Source organism: Buceros rhinoceros, unplaced genomic scaffold (assembly GCF_000710305.1).
Source record: "Buceros rhinoceros silvestris isolate BGI_N320 unplaced genomic scaffold, ASM71030v1 scaffold14138, whole genome shotgun sequence".
In the NCBI taxonomy this organism is placed as follows: Eukaryota; Metazoa; Chordata; class Aves; order Bucerotiformes; family Bucerotidae; genus Buceros; species Buceros rhinoceros.
In genome coordinates, this window is record NW_010428714.1 from 13,417 (window position 1) to 37,809 (window position 24,393).

The 24,393-nt window shown below is 41.1% G+C and overlaps 1 protein-coding gene across 1 annotated transcript; it reads left to right on the plus strand.

The window, feature by feature from the left end:
• Positions 1-216: 216 nt before the first annotated feature.
• CCNYL1 (cyclin Y-like 1) lies at positions 217-19,267 on the plus strand (the record flags this gene model as incomplete). The annotated part of the gene is made up of 9 exons (XM_010142378.1): positions 217-341; positions 2,066-2,100; positions 3,768-3,868; positions 5,346-5,381; positions 6,071-6,122; positions 8,395-8,514; positions 10,495-10,661; positions 15,092-15,254; positions 18,108-19,267. Coding segments are annotated over 9 exons (916 nt in total), but the record flags the coding sequence as incomplete, so codon positions are not given.
• Positions 19,268-24,393: the final 5,126 nt, after the last annotated feature.

Genomic DNA, 24,393 nt, shown 5'->3' on the forward strand with positions numbered 1-24,393 from the left:
TTTGTTTTGATGAAAACCATAAGCTATTTCAGAGCTTCATGGCAGTAGGAGTAAGTCCACAAGCTTTTTTTCAGAGGGAAAAATAGCAGATTTTTATTTTTTGTGGCAAAAGTAAGGTTTTGCTTTAGAGAGATAGCCCATTCTATGTGTTTCTGATCTTGTCTCCATTGCTGTGCTTGAGCCTTTTAAGGCTGGGTGGTGCAATGATTGTTGCAGTAATCATTTTCTGTTAAACATCTCTCCTTTTTTCATCCCTTCTGTTTCAGATTTAGCCTTGGAATCCAATCCATCTGATCATCCCAGAGCAAGCACAATATTCCTGAGCAAGTCTCAAACAGATGGTAAGCTAAATTTTTTTCCAATTTAAAAAAAGCTGAGAGAAAAACTGGGAAAATAACTGCCTATTTTAATTATACAGCTCAAGAACACTTAAATTGTTGTAATTCTTTCAAAGCTGAAGTTGCAAATAAAAAGGAGTTAAGATCTTATTTTATCAGTACAAGCTTCTGTTCCCTTTATAGTTGTTTCTTGTTTCAGGCGCTGTGGATCTGCTGATGGAAAGCTGCAGTCTGTCTTCTACCCTGGTGTAGCTTTGCCACAAAAGTAGAATTACTTTGACATGGCTATTAGTTGCAGTCCTGCTATTCAGAGTCTTAGGGCAAGCAATAAAATTGTCAGTTGTATAAACTATGCAATGCTCAGATAATCTGTGAGCAGTAGAAGCTCACATTATAGCTCACATTATAGAAGCTCTATTATTAGTAGAACTAATAATGATTCTTCAAAAGAAATGATATCCAAAAAATGCAGGCCTCTTTCCTTGAGTCTTCTGAGGTCAGTCTTCAATCAGACAGAGGATCTGACCTGCACGTTTCAAACACCTCCTAGATAAGGATTGCTTGAGTTGTAATTAGCAAGTTGACATAGTTTCTTGAACATTGTAGTGCAGCTCCACTGTGCAGCCTTTTAGCTTTGTTGTAAGTAATGTTCAAAGTACATGAACATCATTGTTGGGGATGGTATTGCTTTTAAATGTGATTCAGTATTCTTCAACTGTATTGTCTTGAAATGTATACTCTTGTGTTTATGTAGAAAAATGGTCTGTTAGGTGAGGTCATAACTGTGAAACTTTTCTCTGAAGTTTGTATTAGTTGGTTGAATCATTTTTTACAGGGTATTCTTATGGACAGTTAGTTAAACTTCCACAGAACTAGTAGAATTCATATCCATCAGTTCTCTCTCACTGAGACATTATGAGGATTATGAGTTTTGATTTATGCAAGAAGACAAAAAAAATTTGGATACTCTCTTCCAATTGTTAATTTTTGTAATATTTAAGAGAATGTGTCCTGCTAACAAGTGGTAACGATCTGAGGCCAAAACTTTGGCGAAGGCATCCGTCCAGGCTAGTCACATTTGTATAGCTTTCTGCCTATATGCAACTTTCAGCTCTCCATTAACAGCACTGTTCGACTGCTACTGTTACAGCTGGAAGTTAAACCTTACAATCTTCTTGAAAGGCAGGCACAGTTTAAAATCATCAAATAACGTGGTTGCAGTTACATGACAAAAATAGACATAGCTTGTGCCAGCGTCTTCTGTGTAGTGAATTACCTTTTTACCTCCTGTCTAATAGGAGGAGAAAGAACATGTATATAATGCTGGGCACCTCACTTCCTATGTGTCTTTGACAGGATCAGTGTGTGATGGTTTTACTTCTGATTAATAAGTGGTTGATGTTGGATGATGGACATTGTCTATTCGAACTATCTGAAATAATCCAGTTTTTCATGAAGCACAGCATCTTTTCAAAGCTGAGACATTTTCCCCCTAGTGCGATGGGTAGAAGTAGTTCCTAAACATGTATGTGGATAGTTGGAAGTAGTATATTGTTTACTAGCTTGATAAAACTCAGTATTTTTACCTCAAACTACTTTTTCAGACACCTAAAGTAAAATTTTAAACTTTTAGTAGTCATGGACTTCAGAAGACTGGGTTAATAGAATAACTTTATTGTGTGTAAATTGGAAACCTTTCAGTTCACATTCTTTCTCCCTGTTTCTAGTGCGGGAGAAGAGGAAGAGTAACCACATCAATCATGTAAGTAAAGCAAATTCTTAGTGTGCAGTATGGATAATATTAGCATATTGGGACAAAGACAAATTAAAGATACAACTGTAATAGTTCTAGATATGTAGTCCTACACATGTTCTAAATTCTTCTTAGCAAGATAAAACTCTTTGCCTGTCTTTAAAAAATAAACAGGCACAGTATCACAAAGCATAGAATGGCTGATGTCAAAAGAGTAAGAATGGATTTTTTTGTTGTATCAGTCTTGAGCATTTCTGAACAGTAAGGGAGAAAAGATAAGTCAAACTGCCTACATTTTTTTTTTTAAACAAATTAAACTGAATTGATTTCCTAGCTGAGATGACAACTCTTAAATGACTTGCTACTAGATCATATAGGACTTATTGTAAGAAATGTATCCAGCATGAAAAGAGAATGATGAACAAACATTACCACCAGCATGATAAACAAATGACAATCCATTAGTTTTAAAATCTGAAAATATGCTCTAAGCTTCTTCTGCAAGTATTAGTTGGTTTTGACACTTCACTTACCAAAAAAATACACAATAATGTCATTAGTAAGGGGATAAAAATATAGTGACTAGTAAAGCTAAGAATAGAAGTTACCAACACAAAGCTTAAAAAAATGCTGTCTAGCAAATATGTCTAGTGCTAAGTTACCAGTAAGATAATGATACTTCAAATCTGTTTTATTTAGTATGGTTATGGGGGGTGGATGTTTTTTTTCTTTTTCTTGCTTTTTCAATTGTAGTTCCAGCTTTAGTCTGCCAGCATCAAGATGAAGTGTGATTGGGTTGTTTTTGCTGGCAAACGTCAGATGGAATGGGAGATGTTCCCAGGCAGACTTTGAGTTGTGAAGGGTGCCAACATTTTCATATGGAATACTTTCAAGCTTTTAGACAAGGCATTTAAAAAGATTCTGATAAAACTAATGAATCTTGAATTGCTCTTGAATCTCCTCCCTCAATCATGACGTCCTAGCTCTAGTGCAGAGAAGCCTGACTTAGTGTTATATAGGAAGATTTCTTACAGTGTAAAATCTACAGGATTAGGATAGATCATGGAACATATTGCTAGCTCTAAATAGCAAAAGTAGGGGTAACAGTAGTATTTTATTTACAGATTCCAGATGCTGAACAAGACATGACTGAAGTGAGCAATGTCAGGAAGAGGTTTCTTTTTTTTTAAATATAACAAGGCAAAACACCAGATGCAAAACTGTCTTTACAGGGAGTGATACTGGATAACCAGAAACTGTAAAAGTGTAAGATATAAGAGAAAGGAGATGATGATTATGGAGTCACAGGAAAGCCTAATAAAGTACATCACAGAGAGGGAGGACTGAGACCTGAACTGGCAAGAATGGAATGGAGAAGAATTGAGAAAATCAGAGGACTTACTGCTTTAGCTGCAGCTATTTCTGCTTAAAATTACTTACCTAAAAACATCATATTGTCTATTACAAGAGATGATGTATAAACCTACCTTAGACAAAGGGTATCCTCAGGAACTTGATGGCTATAGGGTACCTTACGTAGCAGGAGCAGTCATGTACAAAGACCTCCTCTGCAGTAACTAGTTGAGCTATAAAGCCAGTATTGTGTGGTGAATTAAAGCCTATAGAATCCCTCCTTTTGAATGTATTTCTGGTTTGTTTTGTTTTTTTTCCCTAAGGTTTCTCCTGGGCAGCTTACAAAAAAATATAGCTCATGCTCAACAATATTTATAGATGACAGCACCGTCAGTCAACCTAACCTTAGAAGCACAATAAAGTGGTAAGAACCGTTTGTCATCAACAAGGGGCTGAATAGCATTGCAAGGTTTATTTGGGATTTTGTGGTGATCTTGTCTGTTCCAAAGCCAGTTGCACACTTGATTGAGAGGAGCACAGCACTGCTTATTCAGGATGGTCATGGAAGGGGTGGAGAAGCCTGATTAATTTTGGCTGCTGAAGCAAGATTTTTTTCTTTTTTTTCTTATTCGTTACCGAGCTAATGTACTGTTGTATTTTGAAGTGGTTATTTTTGTGCACTTGAGAATCTGAGGCAGTGCAGAAGTGTGTCAGTATTTGGGATTTAAAGGTGTGTGTTTGGATGGGGATCTCCAAGGCTTCACGTTGAAAACCAAGTTCAGAAACTCTGTCTAGGGAAGCTTGAAATGGATTTTGTATGGAGTTGCAGGAAAAGTTTGCAGGACTGTGTGTGCTACTTGCCAGTGGTATTAGTCTGCCCTCTAGTTGTGGACGACAGTATGTTGCTGGCTTTGGTTTTAGTTCTAGCCTTTACACTTTTTCTTCATATATTTGTTCTTTTAGGTTGGTGGGTTTGATAATTATTTAGTCTTCTTGGTTCTCCAGTAGAAATGGCTGCTTGACCTATTGTTCTGGGTGCCACAGAGACAGTTCTTAGCACCAGCCAAGAATGGAGAAGAGAGTTTTACTGCGCTTGAAGGGAAGTGAAGGCAAAGTAACTTCAGGCCCAGAAAGCTTTATTGTTTTAACAGTTTAGTAGAGTTTGGAAATGTCTAAGTGGATTTGTTGCTTTAAAATTTGGTTTCAAACAAAGGTATTTAGCATGTCACTCCTCCTTTTCTAGAGAAGGAAGAACCTAAAAGATGGTGCTTGTGCCTTTTTGAAGTGGTGTATAGCTGTTAACAGATCAGAGTGTGATGGATTTCTGTGATGGCAGTATTCCTGTTGATGCTGCCAGTAAAGTATCGGAAATTTGGCCACAGTAAATGTGTGTCAATACAAAATCTATAGTCTGACAGACTGACATCTGTTCTTGTCCCCTTCTTGGATTGTGCTGGCATAATATAGTCTTTATTACTTTTTTTATTCGGGTCCTAAGTAAGACAGCCAGAGATACAGACTTAAAACATCAGCAGAATATCTACAACAGTATATGTAACATCAAGTAGAACTTCTCGTATATTTTAGTTTTGAATAGTCCACACTTTCAATAAATATCACTTAATCAGGCAGTGAAGGGGTGTGTTTAAAATGTGGCATAACATTTATTTTGTGGCACAAATATCTGTACAATAAATGTAAAAGAGGTTTGGCTAGCTAATTTGATTTGGACAGTTTCTGTTCAGTCAGGTAAGCATGAGAAATGAGACACAGAGTACTTGAGAATAGGAGAGGAAGCTAATACATAATGGATTTTGAATGTTTTGCCCTGAAAAACAGCTTTTGCAGTGGAATAGTGTGCACAGAATATGCTTAAGTCTTTTTTTCTTTCTCTTTTTTAGTGTAACCTTAGCAATATTCTACCATATAAAGAACAGGTGAGTGAACTTTTTTTTTCTGAAATATAGCAAGTTTTTTTTTGAGCCAGGGATATGATCTTGGTCACTTCAGAAACAGCTGATATAACTTAAAGGAATTTAAAAACATGACACTCTTTGCTGTATCTGCTTCTTCTTTGTACCACCTGATGCAGAAGGGTCAGTATTACACCCATCCAATGGCACATGCTTCATGGAGAATGAAGCATAAAAAGTCAAAACAGAGGGAGTGAGGAAAATACATTTAACTCAGCAAAATCAGCCTTTCGACTTTGTTTAGTTTTTCCCGAATACAGAGGTACGAATTAGTTTTGATGGATGAAGGAATGTTGTCCCATGTACAAGTAACCCTTGCCATTATAGCTAGGTATAGTGCATGCTTCAACATTACAGCTGCCTTTTTGAAATAAATGCTTTTAATGAGATAGTTTCACATTTTAAGGGAAAGCTGTACTAAGCATAATGGGAGAACATGGATAGCTATTCACTGATTAACTTCTTAAATATTCAGTTGTAAGATCTCATCATTAAATGCTTTGCAAAAATACAATGAAACTTCTTGCCATATTCTAGGAAAAACTGAACTAGAAAATATGCCCCTTTATCCTCTGTAATGAATAGTGCTTTTTAGTAGAGCCTAACATTACCAAATAACTCTTGTTGCTAAAACAGGTATTTTTACTTTGTAGAGATTCTGACAGATCTTTGGATATTTTTGATGAAAAATCTCATCCTCTCACAGTAAGTGTAAATTTTTGATCCTTTGTGTATCAATATACATTTTTTTTTTTTTACATCTTGATTTGTATTGTGTAAGTTATAAGAATGTCTTAGCACTAGGTCACAAGCAAATGTATCTTAAATTGTATCTTTATTTATAAAACATAGTGAAAGCAGTGCCCTCTGGACTTTTGATACCAGATCATGAATAGGACCCAGTCCTTCTAAATGTTGCCAAGTATGTTTTGTTTTCTATGCTTTGAATATAAATAGAAACCAAGCACATGCTGGTTCTTGCATATTTCACATCTGAACTTTCTTGTCTGACTCCTTTCTTCCCCTCTTTACCAGTACTTTAATTAAAAAATCTTTCCTATGTATTCAGGAAGACATGGTGAGTAGATGTGTGCCTAACCTTTTAAATGACTGCAAGTAGGAGAACTTGATACAAGAAGCATCATACAAAGTAGGAGACAGTGAGTTTAGTCTTTAACAAAACCCAAAAGGCAAAATTTTAAAACAAATATGCTTAATGCTGCTTGCAGTAAGAGCTAGGAGTGTTCAGCATATGATTTGAATGTGACTGATCCTGGTAAACTTTAAGGTTGTCTAAAAAGATGCAAAACCTCATAGCACAGGCAAGCTGAAAAGTGGAGCATGTGCTTTTCATGTCCAGTTTGAGCATTAGTAGCTTAATGACTGTCCTACAGAATCACTTCCTTTGTTTTTCATTTGAAATGAAAAACTTTAAGAATTCAGTTTACTCTGGGACTTACCTGAATGAATGCAGCTTAATCGATCTCACAGATTTGGCTTGTTAGTAAAATATTTAAAACTATATATTAAAAACTGTTTTAAGTTTGTTAAAGTTTCATCCCTAAACATTGTGCTAGGAATTGTTGCTATATATGCTATAAATATTACACAGACAGAAATATAGTAAGGGCTGTATGTCATACTTCTGAGGGGAAAAATACAAATGGGTTGTTAGTTTCTATAGCAATGGAATTTTGGCTGGGTACCTACAGTTCCTTTAAAAAGATGAATTAGCTGAAGAGATCTCTGGACATCTTGTCCTCTAAAGATTCAGTCACAAGGAGTTCAAATCCAGGCTCTGTTGATCCTAATAGCAGAAGTAATCTTGAAGTTGCCAGTATTACAGGGCTTAGTCACAAATACCAGTCTCGGTCCTTTCCACGCTTCCAGATGTGCTTTTATACTGCTCACATCCCAGGAATTATGCAAAGGGGATCCTGCTCATGTTATCCCTACTGTTGCATGCCCACCATGAAGAGGTAACCTCCTTTGGTTATTGGCGTATTAGAAGGCTGTGTGGAGAGTACAAAGTTAACCTACCTCTTCATTTTACTTGACACTGTTATCTGGCTATTTTAAACTGCAAAACCACATGAAAATGCTTGCTGCTTGCTGACCTTATGACTACTTGTTCAAAATCAGGCAGCTACATTGTTCTTATCTGGTAACTTTACCATGCTATAGGTCTAACTTGGACTGTTGATAGAAACTATTCAGCATCAGTTTTGCAGAAACAGTGTGTCAAGTTGGAGCTTTTGAAGTTTCTTTCCTCCAGGAAGAGTACTGAATATCAGAATGTCTGGGGGGACACGGTCAGAATTCTCAAACTCTTATTTTAGGATTGCTTTTACAGACTGTTTATTTCTAAGCTTCTCCTCTGAATTTAGAAACAGTTTAGCATCATGCTGAAGTTAGATCTGGCTGTTCATTAGCTTTGTCTTTCTGGAATCTTTCAAGAACAAGTCCTGTGAAGACAGAGTGAGTTACCTTCTAATTCTACCTGTGACAGAATTACTGATGCGTGTTCTCCAGCCGTTCTTCAGCTGGAAGGGGAATCTTGTGAAGTCTCTTAATTTTGCCTTTTGAAGAGCCAGTGCTGCTGTGTTGTGTACAGATCTGTGATTTTCTTGCAGGGAGAAAGCTTTTCATTTTCCCTTTTTGACTGTAAAAGGTTCCATGGACAATAGTTAACACCCATAATAACAATGGTAGTTCATGCTCTTTCCCGTTAGCCTTATAGATCACAAAAGTGTTCAAAACAAAGATATCAGCTAAAGCCATGGTGTTTGGTTTGGAATATTTGTAACACTGCAAGGCTGCTGCTTCTTTATGTAGTGTATAAAAGTACATAATTTTGTTCTATTCCTGTGACAGGGAAGGGTTTAACTCTCTTCTGCTTGGTGAGAACAACCAACCATGTGTGGCTGTTCTTTAATAGTAGGACAGATTTTCAGTAACTCAGAGACCTTTCTTTCAGCGGGAAGAAGTTCCAGATGACTACTACAAGCATGACCCTGATCACAAGCACATCTACCGGTTTGTTCGGACGCTTTTCAGTGCTGCACAGCTGACAGCTGAATGTGCAATAGTGACACTGGTAAGCGATACCTGATTATTGAAACTTGAGCTTTTGGAAGACTTTTTTTTCCTCCCCTCAATGAGTGAACTGACATTTAAATAGTTACAGCATCTCGTGAAGCCTTGTTGGTAATGAAGACCCTGTACAAGCGAGTTCATTAGAGAAGCTTTCTGAGTAGTCACAGAAGTGGTTAATTAAAAAGGAACTTGCCTTTTCTATATATGAATACATAATGCTTAATTACTTGTCCAATCCAAACACTGTTTGTTTCATAATACATAACTTGCTTAAGAAGCTTTATAAAGGCAGAACAGTGGAACACAGTAAAGAGTGGGGTATAAGATCAGACACAAAGACATCTTTTATTTCAGTTTTGTGGAGGGGGAAGTTCATTATTAACCAGAACAGTACAAGTAACACGGCCTAAGGGGTTGAGGATCAATGCTGTAGGAACTCCAGGAGATAAGCTTTCTCATTATGATGTCCTTCAATCATTGCCACCTTTCTATCAAACTTTTTTTTTAAACCAAAGAGGCTACAACTTTTTTCCCCAGATGACATGGAGGTACTTGTGAATTAAGATCAATAGTAAGAAAATAATCTCATTACAGCTTATTGTTTGATTTCAGAAAGCAAGATGTATGTAAAAAATTGACAGTGATACTGATGTATACAAACACACGCATATGCATGCATACGCATGTATATGAAGGGAAAGAAAAAGCACAACCTATATAGCTGCTGCGTTAGACAATCTCTTAAACTGCACTTTGTTGCATACTAGACTTTGGTCTTCCTGTGGCTTCTTTCTGAAAAACGTTCTGAAAGGAGAACAGAAGAGAACTGTCACCAAAAGACAATGTGGCAATTAAGCAAACTCAGCTTGATGGACTCTTTTGAATAAGGAAGTAAGTAATTAAAAAGGCCAGACAGTTCAAGCTATTGAAACTCTGAAAGTAGTTTGAGGTTTTCCCTTTTCCAAAGACATGCAAGCAATTTTCACAGAACAAGGTGATACCTAACCCCGAGCAATCTAGCCAGCTGAAGTATTTACAGAAAATAATTGTTAAAGTGGGTTTTACCACTAGATGGCTCTGTTACTGTAGGAACGAGAAAGTATGGGGAGATCCTAGTAATAAAGATTGATCCTGCCCTTAGACCTGTACAGGAGCTTCCTGCACCCACTAGTTTATCTGAGGTTGTATTAGGAACTTGTACTTAGTTTAGAGAACAGAACATTAAAAACAATCTGTATTCAAATTTGAAAGTGCAAATTACTTAGTTTGTGGGTCATTATAGGAGTGTGAAACAGCAAAAACTTTCAAGGAAGGGAATGATTCAACATGTTTGGACTGATTTGACATTACATGGGAGGACTGAGTAAAAGACCAAAACATCTTTGGACTTGGTTGTCTTTCACTATCGAAGCAGTTGGTGAGGTAGATGAAAGCAGAGCATGACATTGTTGTAGGTGAAGGACTCAAGTCTGTCCTTTACAGGGTGAAGGAGAAATAGCACTGTAACATTTTTCATTGTGGAAAGATAGCAATTAATGCTATCTTTGTCCCATGACTAGAGATCACAGTGCAGGTTTAAGCTTTTCCTGTTAAGCTACAAGTGCTGAACCTTAATTGTGATGAAAGGCTACTGTAATGTTGAGTGATTTACTATCCCATATAGGCCCTGCTGGGGACCTGTCAGCGACTGTGACTCCAGCAGTGTCTCCCTGAAACGGCAGTGCTCATTGCCAGAACTGATGCTTCACTATCGTTATTGTATACCTTGGTGGTCCAGTTATTGTGCTATAATAGAAAACCAAACATGTAACTCCTGAGAATTTGGATTCTAAAGTGTAAATAGCCATCACTAATATGTATTTTGACATTATTGACGGAAATGGGATAAAATAGGCGTACTGGACTGGCATACCTGCTGCTCAGAACTCAGCTCCAGGTCTTAGTTACACACATAAAACTGTTGGGTTTTTTCTTTTTATAGGTTTATTTGGAAAGACTTTTAACCTATGCAGAGATTGACATATGCCCTAGTAACTGGAAGAGGATAGTCCTAGGAGCTATTCTGCTGGCTTCTAAAGTCTGGGATGATCAGGCTGTGTGGAATGTGGATTATTGCCAAATATTGAAGGACATTACTGTTGAGGACATGTAAGTTCCAAGGTTTGGCAGTGGTGGGGGTTTTGGGGTTTTTGCCATTCAAAAATAGAAAAAAAAAAAAAACAAAACCATTTTTGTGATCTTACCAAAAAAATACCTGTCTCTGGTGCTAATGATACGTGTACATGATGTATATCTGGTGTCCAGCCTCATTCCATTTTTTAACCTAGGCAACTTTGGATAACCGTACTTTGAGACAAATCTGTATTGCTATTTCTAGTTACTTGGGTGAGTAACTTCGAAGTTAGTTTTCTTCACCTTCTTTCCTCCAATGGTGAACCATGGGACTGGCTGCTTGTTTCTACTAATTTTTTGCATTGGTGTAACTCTAAAGTGCCCATTTTAGAGTCTTATCCAAAGTCTGGGAAGGAAAAACAGTTAACTAGGTTTGTTCCTTGCCTTTTCTGGTTTAGAATTTGAAACATTGCAAGGTAAGCCATGACTTGTGACTTGCCTGTCTGCTCTTATACCCAGCTAAGGCCTACATATCTCAAGGTCTGAATTCCTAGCTGCTGCTGGCAGACAGGCGTCGTTTATGTTGATATCTGCGGTTGCATGTGTTTCCTCCAGCTAGTGCTACAGCTCATCCTCTTTGGGTGAACTTACACTTGCCTGCAATGCTGAGAACAAAATCCTCAATCTTACTACTCTTTATCTATGTAAGGCTGTCCCTTGTGTGTGTTCTTGTCTCAGATGTAGATTTCAGTTTTTCAGAAATTTTAAATCTGCTGTCTTTTCTGAGTGCACTCAGCTTTAAGCCCTGCTATTTCTGTGGTTTCAGAGGATGTTCATACTTGAGCCTTCAGGCTCATACTACGGGCTAGAGGCACGTTTGTGTGGAGCCTATTTGGCCCATTAGATTTTTCTGTTAAATTCCTTCTCACAAAGTTCTATCTCTGAGAGCTTTGAGACATCAATGTTACTGTTTTAATTCTATTTGGCAGCTTGTTTCCCTATTTCCCTTATTAACACAGAGGCAGAAGTGCTAGAAAGCTAGCTTAATATCAGGCATTCTGGTCTTAATAAACCTCATGACATGTTTTATGTGTGTTTGAATTTGATCACACTGTGCCGTAATTGAGCACGTGTCCAGGCCTGTGTAGTAACAGTCACTTGTAGAGCAGGAACAGACCGAGGTGGTACAGGATTGCACGCAGCACAGGAGGCTATCTGCCTAGGTGAGAGAGCCTGTTCTTGCCCCAAGCACTCTTCCCTGCATTCAGTAAAGCTCATGTTTAAAAATACAGTACGTAATTATTTAATTTGGACTCTTTAGGAGGAGGAATATCCAGTTTTCTTCCTTTTAGATGGGGGGCGGCATTTCTAAGAATGGGGGAGTCATCTGCACCAAACCAGTTTTTGTTACTCGAGTTCACAAAAGCAAACATAGTACTTTGTTTTATACACACCGCTTGCCCAGGGGTTCTTTGTCTCCAAATGCCAGGCAGTGCCAGCCCTGCTTTCAGGAAAGCATAATTAGTGATTTTATACAACATACATCTTCGCTCAACCTGGTTCAGAGTGCTCATCTATCTGAGGAACATACTTGAAGTGTTGCTACAAATAACTCTGAGATGGCTGAAGTGGGGTCAGCGATGCTGGGAGTGCTGAAGAATACATCTTGCTCTTTTTGATGTCTCTTCTTCTGGCCCTATTTGGGACAAATCAAATGGATAGCACTGAAAGTATCTGTAACAAGCAGGATGTTTATTCTCTATTGCTGATGCTGGGTCTCCTGAAATTGTCAGTACTTAAAAGCAGTGATGGTGGTAAGGAAAATAGACTTAATTTAGGTTTGGTTTTCCTCCAATTTGAAGATGGGGTTTTTGTAGTCCCATCTCATTTGAAGTTACTTAGACCTTTGAATTTAGGTATGGGCAGAAACTGTACAACCCCTTTCTGACAGTGGCCCAGGGATATCAATCCTAGGCCCTGCACTGCTGCAACTTGGCAGACTTCACTGCTCCTGGGTGGGGTAACGTCACCATATAATTGGGACCTTGGAAAACTACTTAAAATACTTAGCAAAATCAAGTCTATTTTAAATTAATAGTTGGTACTATAGTTAATTTCCGCTTTAGTAGTTATCTTTTAAACTGGGCACTTTATGGTGATTATTAGGTATTCTGAATACAGGCGTCACTGAGAGAAAACCATTGGCAAAGGGTTTGAGGCATGGTTGTATTCAAACGTTGGAGATGGCTGGTGATGCTGCTGAAAAGTCTACCCAAAACCCCAGCTGAAGATCGCTCCCTGGGTGAGCCATTCCTGTGCAGTAAAGACCTGTCTGTTAAAGGCTGGTGGCAAGATTTGTTTGTGAACTTGCAGCAAATTTTCCTGTTGGTTCTACATATCTAGAATGATCTCGCTAACCTGATGGGTACTCTTTTTAAGCCAAGCATAGGGGTTACACCGCTCTGGAACTGGCAAAAAGGTTTATATCTGGTTTAGTTCACCCAAGTTGCAGATCTGTTTGTGTGCATGTATGTGTACAAGCCAGGTAGCATAGGTGCACCTCGACCCCACCAAACACGCTTTCCTTACTGCTTAAAGACACTTGATTGGCAGCCCCACCTCAGCACTCTGTTAGCAGTGCGAGCTGCGCGGCCCTCACAGAAACTGCTAGTGGGTTTGTTAAAGGATATGTGACCCAGGCCTTGTGACTGGCAGATGAGTTCATTGCCTTATTCTTTTCCTACTCAGCATAGGTAAAATGTTAATCTTACTTTTTCTGTCACAAGCCCTTTCTTATTTGACCAAAGCAAAAGTGAGTTTTTTACTGAAAGGGGTTTGGGGTTTGGTTTTTTTTTTGGCGGGGGTGGGGTGGAGGTTTGGAGGGTGGACTTTTTTGTTTTGTTTTACTTGTTTCTAATGGGGAAAAAATCAAAGGATATGAAATTGGTATTTGGAAGTCATCCTTTGTCAAAACTTGCTTGCTTTGATGAGAGTGAATCCATAATCATTGAAAAATTAACTGTGCAGCTGCTAATCTTGCTATGATTATTTGTAAGGGGACACGTGCAGTTCATTCTTTTGGCTTACATATATTTGTAAATAAGGCACAGAAAACACATGGGCATTATCCTTTCCCAGGTTTTAAACCACTGTTAATAGACTTGTTAATCCAATGAAGAATCGTATTTTTACACAATTAAAGTGTATTAGCCTAGTGAGTACAAAAGGGGCATTTATTCACAGGGTAAATCAAGCTCTGATCAGCTGATCATCAAAACATTATCTGATTTACATTTCTATAGGCTTATGACCATATGAACAGGAAATTAATTTTGGCACTAGGTTCAATGATACTCAAGTCCACTATAGTAGAAACAAGCACAAAGCTGCTATTCATACTGAGACTCGCTATTCAATACAGGACACAACCTGGATGATTCCTTGATTTATTTCCCCCCCCCCCACTTCTGATAGGTAAACCATCCATTTTAGAAGTTCCCAAATAGCAAGAACAGCCTTGGCACTGAATTTGTGCAACTTACTTTCTGGTGTATTCACAGTTGGCCTATACAGATGCTCAGTTCTGTTGAGACAGGTCTGCTACCAGTAGGAGCAATCATTGAGTTAGTGTTGAACTGAATTGCTTGGTTTGGGTACCACCAGTTCCTTTTAGGTTAATTAGTAAAACATGGTTTTTCCTCTGTAGAACATCTCTTATTTAGTTCAGCATGGTACAGTAGCTGAAGCAGCCTTTTTCATGTCATGGCGCTCTCCCCACTTTTCTCCAAATATTTTGCCCAGTGAAAAGAGATGAGTGAGTAAAAACTGGACAGTGCCCTTTGACATAGTACTTTGTTATCCTGCCTAACGCTATTGAGGAGAAAATTCCTTCTCCCACCTAATGCTGCTTATTTATTTATTTATTGGAGATGAATCCATGTTGCTTCAAGAGGCTTTTTTCTGTGAGATAATAGCAGCAGCTCTTCACAGATCCATTTGTTGCCGTGGTGATCTGCCTACTCCTTTTGTTAGTCCGCCTCTACTTCAATAAACCCCCTTCCTGTTATCAGCCTGGTGAAAATGTCTGCAAGTTCTTCAGAGCTAATAAACAGCATACATCATTCCTTTCATCTGATCACTATAGTGTGGGGCCGTACGAGAGTGAGAATGGCACATGAATTGTACAGCTGCACTAATGGAACTCTGAAGAATGAACCTCCCCGGTCAGCCGAGCAAGTGCACGACAGGGCACTACCTTTCCCTCTGAGCCAGAGGTGTCAGGACTCAAAAGCTGCACCTTGTTTTGAGCACCAGTGAATGACCTGTCTCTCAAAACTAATAATGCAGAGCACTTGATGACTATTTCGTAGTTGCTAGTTTTAAAAACAAGCTTGTGGTCTCTACAGTTTTTTCAGCCAGCTAACACAATCTTTTTTCCTTTGTCTTCTGTCCCTTATGCCTCCTAGGAACGAGATGGAAAGACACTTCTTGGAGCTGCTGCAGTTTAATATCAATGTTCCTGCCAGTGTTTACGCCAAATACTACTTTGATCTTCGCTCCCTAGCAGATGACAATAACTTGAGTTTTCTGCTGGAGCCTCTCAGTAAAGAGAGAGCACAGAAACTGGAGGTAATGATCTGACGGTGGCTGAGCAGGGGACTCTGTCTCTATGTGCAGTAAGAGCATCTGTTGCTAATCATGTTAAGTGGTGGTTAGAAAAACTAAAAAGCTTTTAGATTAGTATATTACAGGCTAATTTAACCCCTTTATATCTGCAGTTAGCACTTCTAAAACCGTGCCTGGGCTAAGCTAGTCTTCTCAGGAAAGGAAGGGACAGAGATTATGCAAGTCTAGCAAATCACAAAATAAAATGGATGTTATTTTGGGAACCATAGCTCAGCTAGGCTACTTAAGATTGAAAGGATTAGTGTCATATGTAATGGATTGTCTGTCCTTCCCTGGTCACAGTCAGTATTCCAAGCACCTAGGGACAGTCACACTCAGACCTTTCTAAATACTACCAGCTGAAGGTTTCCCACTGCATCCCATTGCACAGCTGCTTTTAGATTTAGAGGGAACACTCTTACTGCTCTCATGGTTTAATAAACCATTTGTCTGGAGAGAGCTGCAGAAATTATGTTTCTTTTCACAACTTTTAGAACCTCACCTTTCAAAATAAATGTTGCTTTAAGATAAACTTTTGGAATATGTGCTTCTTAGGAGTCCTTCAGAGTGTCCAGAGGAGCATAAATACAGAGTACTGGCCTTTTCTGCTCACTGGGAAAGGCTGCCCTTCTGTGAGTCCCTACAGCCTTCTTTGGTATGAAGGCTCTTTTTAAGAAACTTGAACTTTTGCAGAGTCAGTCTTCCTAGTTGCTGGAGGTAAATTAAGACATTTTGAAACTATCTAAATTACCTGGGTTCCCAGGCAAAATTTCTTGTTGGATCGATGTGAGCTTTCATCTGTCCAGGTTTAATTGATGACTCTGCATGTCGTTTTGTTGACCTTTCAACAAAGGCATTTCCACAAGCCCTGTGTGCACTGATACCATAGCCCCTTTCAAAGAGGGGTGTGCTACGGTATTCCTGGCTGATTGTTCTATTGTCCACCCCCAATAATTCTGCCAAGTGCCAGGGTTTTTTATTTTGTCCCAGAAATGGCTGATTTGGGAGTAAGTGTGAGCCCTCCTGGTCCTTTGGAATGGTAGGTACGATGTACTTACCGATTCCTCCATTTAAAGTTAAGCAGTGCAATTCTTCTGCTTTTTCTCCCCCTTGCTACTTGCACTTTAAGCTAACACTGTCACTAATTGTAAATGTGGTTGTAGGGCAGTTCATATTCCTCAGGAAATTGTTTACTGAACTGCTCAGTGCCCAGGCATAAGTGGATGATTTACAGATTGTGAGCCTGTTTTGTTTCTTCTTTGCTAGCATTTGAGGGCTTGGTATTTAAAACCAGAGTAATTTTCAGTACAGTATGTGATTGGCCATAATGCACTTACTAATGCATGTGTATAGGACATTTTGGTTCTTAATTCTGAAACATGGTAAGTATTTAAACCATTTGTTAAAATTTTTACCTCTACCTTTTGGCTGGAAGTGCATGAGCAGTTGATAGGAGCCTGTATGAAGCAGCAAGTTAGTAGTCCAGGGACTGAAAACTGATTTACACCATATGGGCGACCGGGGCTAAATATGTCAACACATGTTGCTTTATGATTGATGTGCTAGCATTAAAACAGGGTGCAGAGTCTGTCTGGTCTTGCACCGGGAGCTCATGCAGCCAGTGTCTCATGAATGCCACTCTTGAGCCAAATGAATGCCTCCAGAAGGTCGGCAGAAATAAATGTAAATAATTATTTTAAAATACACTTAGAAGTTTATTCATGCTCAGAGTGCTTTTCACCTTTTGAACTTCCAGAACACTGGGCTGTGCTGAATGGGTGCTGCCATAAAGGGAAGGTGTAGGTTTGTAGCCGATCGCAGGACTCTGAAAGTTCATCTGGTGATAGGTGGTAAATTATTAATGGGAGTAAGTGTTCAGTACTGAAGTTCAGTTCAGCCTTTTATTACAGGTATCTTTATTTATTGGCACTGATAATGCCTGAAGTCTCCAATCAGAAATAGGCCTTGCAGGGGTGTTTTCTGGACAATCGTGGTGTTGTGATTTAAATTAACGGCTTGTCACTACAATAGCTGCTCCAGAATAAAGGCTGCTTGACTAGCTGGATAAGTAGGGCAGAAGCAAGCCAATAAATGGGGGAAAAAGCAGTTAAATACTAAGTCGTCCATGTGTGCTGATATTTGATAGCTGTATTGAACTGCCATGGCTATTGCCATGTCATCAAGCAGTGGGCTGCCCTCCCTTCTCAGACCTCTGCAGGCACTTGATCATGTGCGTGATGCCAGGAAGAGCATGTTGGGGTCGAGGGTGTAGAGAATGTAAAGGCAAACCAGATGTCCTAGTAGAACTTCATTTCCTAGGTTCACTTGCCCTGAGTGGCCAAGGGCAAGGTGCCCAAAGGAGTGCAGAAACCTTTCTATTTTGAACCTTTTCTCTCACAGAAACGGCTGTGCATGTTTTTGAACTGTTTAAATTTTTGTGCTGCTGCATGCACCACACCTAGCTACTAGGTGCAATTTTGAACGTAACTTCCACAGGCTTCTAGGTCTGAAGTGGATCCAGGTTTTCCGTTAGATAGTGAGACTGGTAAAAAGAATGAAAGTAGTTGTGTATGGAAACAATGCACCTTCTTTGTCTTACTTTCTGATGGATAGGGTTGTCGTCAGTGTAGCCACAGATCCCTTTCATATTTTCCCTTCGAAGTAGTTCTTATTTACTCTCATTATAGGTAAAAAAACCTACTAGCGTTACTGCTACAGAGTGCCTGCTGTGCTGGTATTACACTTGTAAAAGCTTCCTTGAAATGTTCAAACTTTCCTAATGTGTACTTTTGATTTTTATCTGATCGTGGTGTCCAGGCTATCTCCCGGCTGTGTGAAGACAAATACAAAGACTTGTCAAAAGCTGCTATGAGACGATCTTTCAGTGCTGATAACTTAGTTGGTATCCGCCGTTCTAATGCCATCCTCTCCTGAGGAGAGAGAAAGGTGCAGCACCATGAACCAGTATCCTTATGAATCGGAGGAATACCACCACTCCACGCACACAAGCCAGCGGTGATGGTGTCTTCCAGCAAGAGGAGGAGAGGAGGGTAAGCTAGCCGAGGGAGCCCAGAGCTTGAGGAGCATACTTGGTGCAAAAGACAAGACCTTTGTCAAATCAACTCTCTCTTCCTTCTAATGTACCCAGAGGTGCAAAAACAAACTTGTCTCCTTCTGTCCCCCACAGATGTTTGCTTACTATGTAGGCCTATAGCTGTGAACTCTTGAGGTTTTTAATAAGTAGTTTTAAATTTTAGAATTTAAACACTAACCACATGACTATAGTTACAATGTCCTTCCCTCCTCTCCCCTGTCATCCAGAGACTTGCTGCATTTGTATTTCAGGTCGATGCAGTGTTAACAAAAACAAAACAAAACATGGGACTCTTAAAATGTAAAGCCACTCTGGAGCTGAAAACAGTAGCATAGACACATGTTGATGGTGTTTCCCTGGTTTGGTCACTAAAAGCTGCTATTACGGGTGATCTGTTCATAACCAAGAAGCTGCCCAACAGGAGGGAATTCCAGCTCTGCACCCACAACTTCACTCCAGTAGAGACTGTCAGAAGACTTTGAATGTTTTGACTGGGGGCAGAGATAAGGTTCTGTGTATTGTTAAAATGTGTAGGGTCCATGCTGCATTTCTTGTGAATTATGGTGCTTTTCTCATTTTCTAATACTTACATTGCTGTGGAAGAGATGCAATCTGTGTATGTTTCTGAGGCATTGAATGAGAAAGCTGGTCTGGAAACATCATCGCTGTCCCAGACAGTGTAGCAATCCAGTTGTGAACGGCATGTGTGCAGCACTGCTTCCCCAGGTTCTACTGCAGATCTCTTGTGCTATGTACAGTGGAGTTCCTAAAGCTGATATTCTGCATCCTTCTGGTTCTTCTTGGGTTTTTTTTTTCCAGGGAGGGATTTACATTCATAATGAGACAGTAATGAGTTTGAGAATCCTGGACTACCTAATCAGGTAGATTGAAAAATATTGTGTTCAGTTGAGAATTACCAAAAAATTTTCTATAACCCCTCCTCCCCCTGCCCCCCCCCTTTATTTTTTTTTATTTTTTTTCCAAAGCAAATTTTATCTTGTGCAGCTCCTCTAGAAGCTTGGGTTTTGCTCTTTCTGAGACTTTGGAATGGAGCTTACTGTCAGGCTCTGAAACTGAACTCTAAACAGGATAAGTATTATTAGACTCTTCCTGTTACAAGTCTTTGTAGTATCTTCCCTTCATGGATCCAAATAGATTCTAGGCAGTTTGTCCTAGGAGCAGATCTCCCTCCAAATGGCACGGGTTTTGTGCACTTCCTCTTCCAGCCAAGGCCCAGAAACTCACACTGAATAGAGAGTCCGTATGCTTTTGAGAGCGGGGCTGTCGGAGTGCAACCCCCAGTTTGGCGGCACTCAGCTGTTGAAATGATGCATACAGCCTTCTGCGATATGCAAATATGCCAGCCCCTGGCTCCCAAATCCGTGGAACTTGGCACTTCAGGTATTGATCACAATTCAATTTTGAGAATAACGCTACATCTTCAGGTGGTTTTCCTTTCTCATGTTTGTATTAAAATAAAAGCTAATAAACTCTATTTTAATTAAAGTTAAAGGTGAATCGTGTGTTCTGTACAGCAGTCTGATTTCATTCCCCTCACAAGGATTTGGTGCTGTGCAGCTCCTCTCAAGTAGGAAAAAAGAAAGAAGAAAACCCCGCAGTGATGTCACTAAGGCCCCTCCGTTCCCTGTACCAGCCCCTCGCCTTCATTTGATCACGGTGACCTGTGGATGGCTGGGGAGGCAGCAGCAGAGGTCATTCCGCAACTGCGAGCTGCCTGCTGGGCAGCCTGGGCAGGGCCCTGCAGCCTGCTTCAGCCGAAGGCGCGGTGCAGTCTTGTGCAGCTGCCTGGCTTTCCCACATGTTTGGATTTAGTTTGACTCGGGCCACTCAAATAACTAGTCACTGAATGTTTCTTTGCACTTAAATGGCCTTTAAGTAAGGCTGTCTCTCTGGAGGTGATTTGATGCTTTTAAGTCCTCCCTTGAGGAGCACTAAAGTGGAAGCTACAAGTGACCAACTCCTGGATTGACTTGTGACCTAATTGCTAACAAGCTTTTCTTTCCTTAGCCCTGCCAGATGCCTTCAAGTTTGTGGGATCAGTCTGGATGCGCTTAGCTGTGGGCTGGGGCACACATGCAGCCATTCAGCTGTGATGAGCTCAGCAGAAACTTGGGACAGTCATGTACCTTTTTTGCCAAATGAGATGGAGGCTTTTCCTGCTAATCTGGATGGCAGGGAGTAACATCTTGAGTTGACAGCTGCTTCTGCAACATATCCTGCAGGAGACTGCTGCTCTCAACTTAACTTTGCCTTGAACCTTGACTACTTTAGTTTTACATGCCCAGAGCATGTTGTAAATAGGGTTTTTATCTGTTCAGCAGATGCTAAATGGGCTACAACTCAACTTCTTAAGAAAAATACAAATTCTATTCAAGATTTAACATTCTGGTCCCCCTGAAAGAGTTAGATACTGGAAAACACAGCTAGTGGATTTCTTAGGTAAACAATAAAAAGTAAACCATACAGCTCCCTTCTGAAGCAATGAGCAGTGATGGTGTTTCAGAAGGAATTACATTTAGGTGGTTCTGCTGGAAGATGAACAGGGAACGAGGATATGCTGTAACTCTGTATGTTGGCAGCTCTTATCTCAAAAAGGCAAAAGGGAAATTACAATCATAGTTACAGTACTGGAATTACAGAAAGTGTTACCTACCTCTGCTCCAAGGGAAGAGCAACCAGCTACAGGATCGATGTACCTTGTTTCTCTTAACCCAGCAGCTGAATAACATTTAATCTATGTTGAGGTGACCTCTGCCTGCATCCAGTTCCAGGGCAGCACTCACTGTCTGGCAGGAAATACTTTTTGCAGAGGTGATAGCGATGTTAAGGCCCAGCAAGAACACGTGTGGGGTGTGTTAGTGCTCAGCAGGGGCCAGAAGCCATGGCTGTGTTTGTGAGCTGCGTGATGGCCTTGGGCTTCAGCAGCCCTTTCCCTTTGTGTACGGGGACTGTGTGTTTTGTTTCTAAGGGAATTTTGAGAGCGCTACTTCAGAGTGAGTTTGCTATTAAGAGGACAGGCACTTCAGGGATGGAGTAAATGTCAAGACCATTGCTTCTGGATAAGCAGATAGGCGTCAAGCCTAACCTGAGCAAGCAGAAGAGGACAGAAGAGCAACTGAGGCAAGAACCTGCACAGGGATTGGCAGGTGTGCGTGGGGCAGGGTGAGCTGGTGTGTTCAGAGCTCAATACTGGGCAGGTAGCTGCCCCCAGCCTCCACTGGTATTTCCCACAGCACAACAGTCAATAGCATTACGTAGGACTGGCTTTCCATAATGTTATCTGGGAAAACTACACTTACCCCAAGTAAGTTGTTTGAATGACGGGGTGCTGCCACCGTGACTGTAGAGCCCTTATGAACAACCAACTCCCCACCTCTCCAACTGAGAAGCTAGCAAAAGAGCATTTAACTGGCTGAACGTGGGCTGCTTTGTCATAGGATTAGCAAAGCCTTGGCCTGCCCTTGTGGACAAGGCATTTTTGAGGTGAAACAACTTTGGCTTCTGCTGTGTGATATTAAAAGCTATTTGAGAAGCCACATGGGCCCCGTGCTGTCAGACACCGTCAATCCTCATGCCACCCAGGCTGAAATTGTGCTGCATTTTCACTGTTCGATCCTGAAGCAGCCAGTGACTGCCTTGAGGATGGCACAAGTTGAGCGACATAGCAGCACAAGCAGTGGGCTGGGCTCTTTGCAGCCATGTGTGTGCGCTCACAGGAACAGAGTCCTGCAGGTGATTTGCAAACAGCTGCCTACAGTAATGGCCCTTCCCTTGCTCGGAAACAGTGGCTCAAGGTAGGCGGTGGATGGCAGCGCTGCCAAATTCCTGTTTACTGAGGCACCGAGGACATGGTGCCTTCCTGGGAGGTGAGGATGACAAGATTGCCAGCGGCGGTGCTGGAGTTACTGGCGGAGGCGGGCAGTGGCCGCAGCTTCTTGGTGAGAACCTCATGCTGTGATGGTGCGTGTCCCCTCCATACCCCAAACCAGTTGCCCTGTGCATGATTGGCTCATCCCCTGACAGCGTGTTCTGCCTGTGCTTGAGCACGGGGTTGCACGTCACCCTCAGTGAGGAATCGGGTGAGTCAGTTTGTGTGGCTGTCGCGTTTATCACTGGGTGCTGGAATGCTGCTTCCAGGTAAGCGATCCTATCTAGTGGAACCTGGTGTGTGCCTACACACCTAACTAGATAGCAGAGTCCTGCACCATTAGTCACTGTGGAACCAGCCTTAACCCCTTGCTGTCCTTCCTACAGTGCTCCTCCCAAGATGAGGAGATGGCAACACCGACACTCACATCGGCAAGCAGTGTCCTGCTTAGCTAAGAGCTGTCATCTGCTTGGCCTGGCAAGTATCAAAGGGCACCTCTTCAGGGCCTGATCTCAGTGCAGGGCAAGGGACTGATACTGTGCAAACTGCAGAATGCCAATAAAAGTTGATAGTTAACCCTCTTCTACCAGCGAGGTGTGACCTTGGCCTGTCAAGGAAACACGCTGTCAGCGAGGTCACGGGCACCAGCCAGCGGCACAGCCAGCTCACGATGGCAGCCCCTGAGGATTAAACCCAGTTCAGTGCAGAGCCAGCCAGCACCTGTGCCGAGGGCAGCGCTGCCTGTGGTTCCTGCACCACGCAAGTTGCCTCACCAGTCCCCCTGTGATCCTCAGTGATAAGCACCCTGCACAGCCCTCCAGCACATGCCTCCCCGTCCACCCCCCAGACAAGTTTTATGGTAATTAATATTCCAGCAGAAGCAAAGAAAACAATGTACACTTTTTTCTCATAAATAACTAACCTCAATACATCGCTTTGAGTAAAATTTTGTTTTTTCACAAAGCTATTTAACAGTTATTTCACAGTTATTTAAACAACATTGAAGAGCATCAGTAACAGAAAGGCAAAAATCAACATGTAAATTGGCTACAGCACACAGGGCATACGGCAATGGCTCCTTTCCTCCTCCTGCCACTTGTTGCTGAGAAGCCAGGCTCAAACACAAGTTGATTGTATTAACCTCCCACTAGATCAAAGCTGAAACTGCTCTTGCATTTTTCAATAGGCAATGGTTTGTAGCTAATCTTAGATTTCTTTCTTTTTTTTTTTTTAAAAAAAAAAGCTTTAAACAGTTAGTTGCACTTTGGAAAAAAACAAAAACAACAAAACACCACCTTTGACATGGATTTGTTCATTGTATTGCCTGATGTGTGTTTAGCTGTATCTACAAAAGGCACTATAGAAAGAGGGGAGTCCAGTGAGGCATGGACTGGAGCAGGTTGGAGTCATTTGATGCCCTGGATTACAACACGAGACTACCCACAGCCTCTCTGCGGCTGACCTGCCCTGCTGCCGAGAACACACCTCTCCCAAACCCATATCAAAGGTCGCTATGGCTGCTGTATGCACAAATCAGGCTATAATACAACTATTTACAGTTTGTAACACAACATGGTGCAATTCTGTCCACGATGAAGCACTGCAACACGCTGGAGGAGGTGAGCCCTCTGTTGCAAGAGAGCTGATACGTGCCACTGAGCAGTCCCTGCACCACTGGCTCCTCTGCCCAGAATGCCCCAGAGACTCGTGCAGTACCTTGGCAGCACCTTTATCAGTAGATGTGCCACTCGAGCATCCCCTCACTTCCCAGGGCTTTAAAATTAGATGAAAACCTTCTTGACTGAAGTGGTCCAAGGGTGTTGAGAACAACCTCGGATCCTTGCAGCCCCATGGGACCAAAGCCAGCAGTTCTCCTGTGCTCAAGCAGCTGGGTCACAGTGCCACATTTGAAGGCAGGCAAAAAAAAAGGACTCAGGTAATGGCTGGGCAGTTAAATACATGATCACTACTTTGGACAGGGAAATTAAAAAAAAAACAAACCCCAAAAACGGGTGCTTTCACATGTAGGGTGAAGCCAGAGGCAGGCACCTCTCACAAATCCCATGCCACAGCTGGTGCCCCTCACCCTCTCTGTGCTCAGTGAAGTTGACAACAAGACA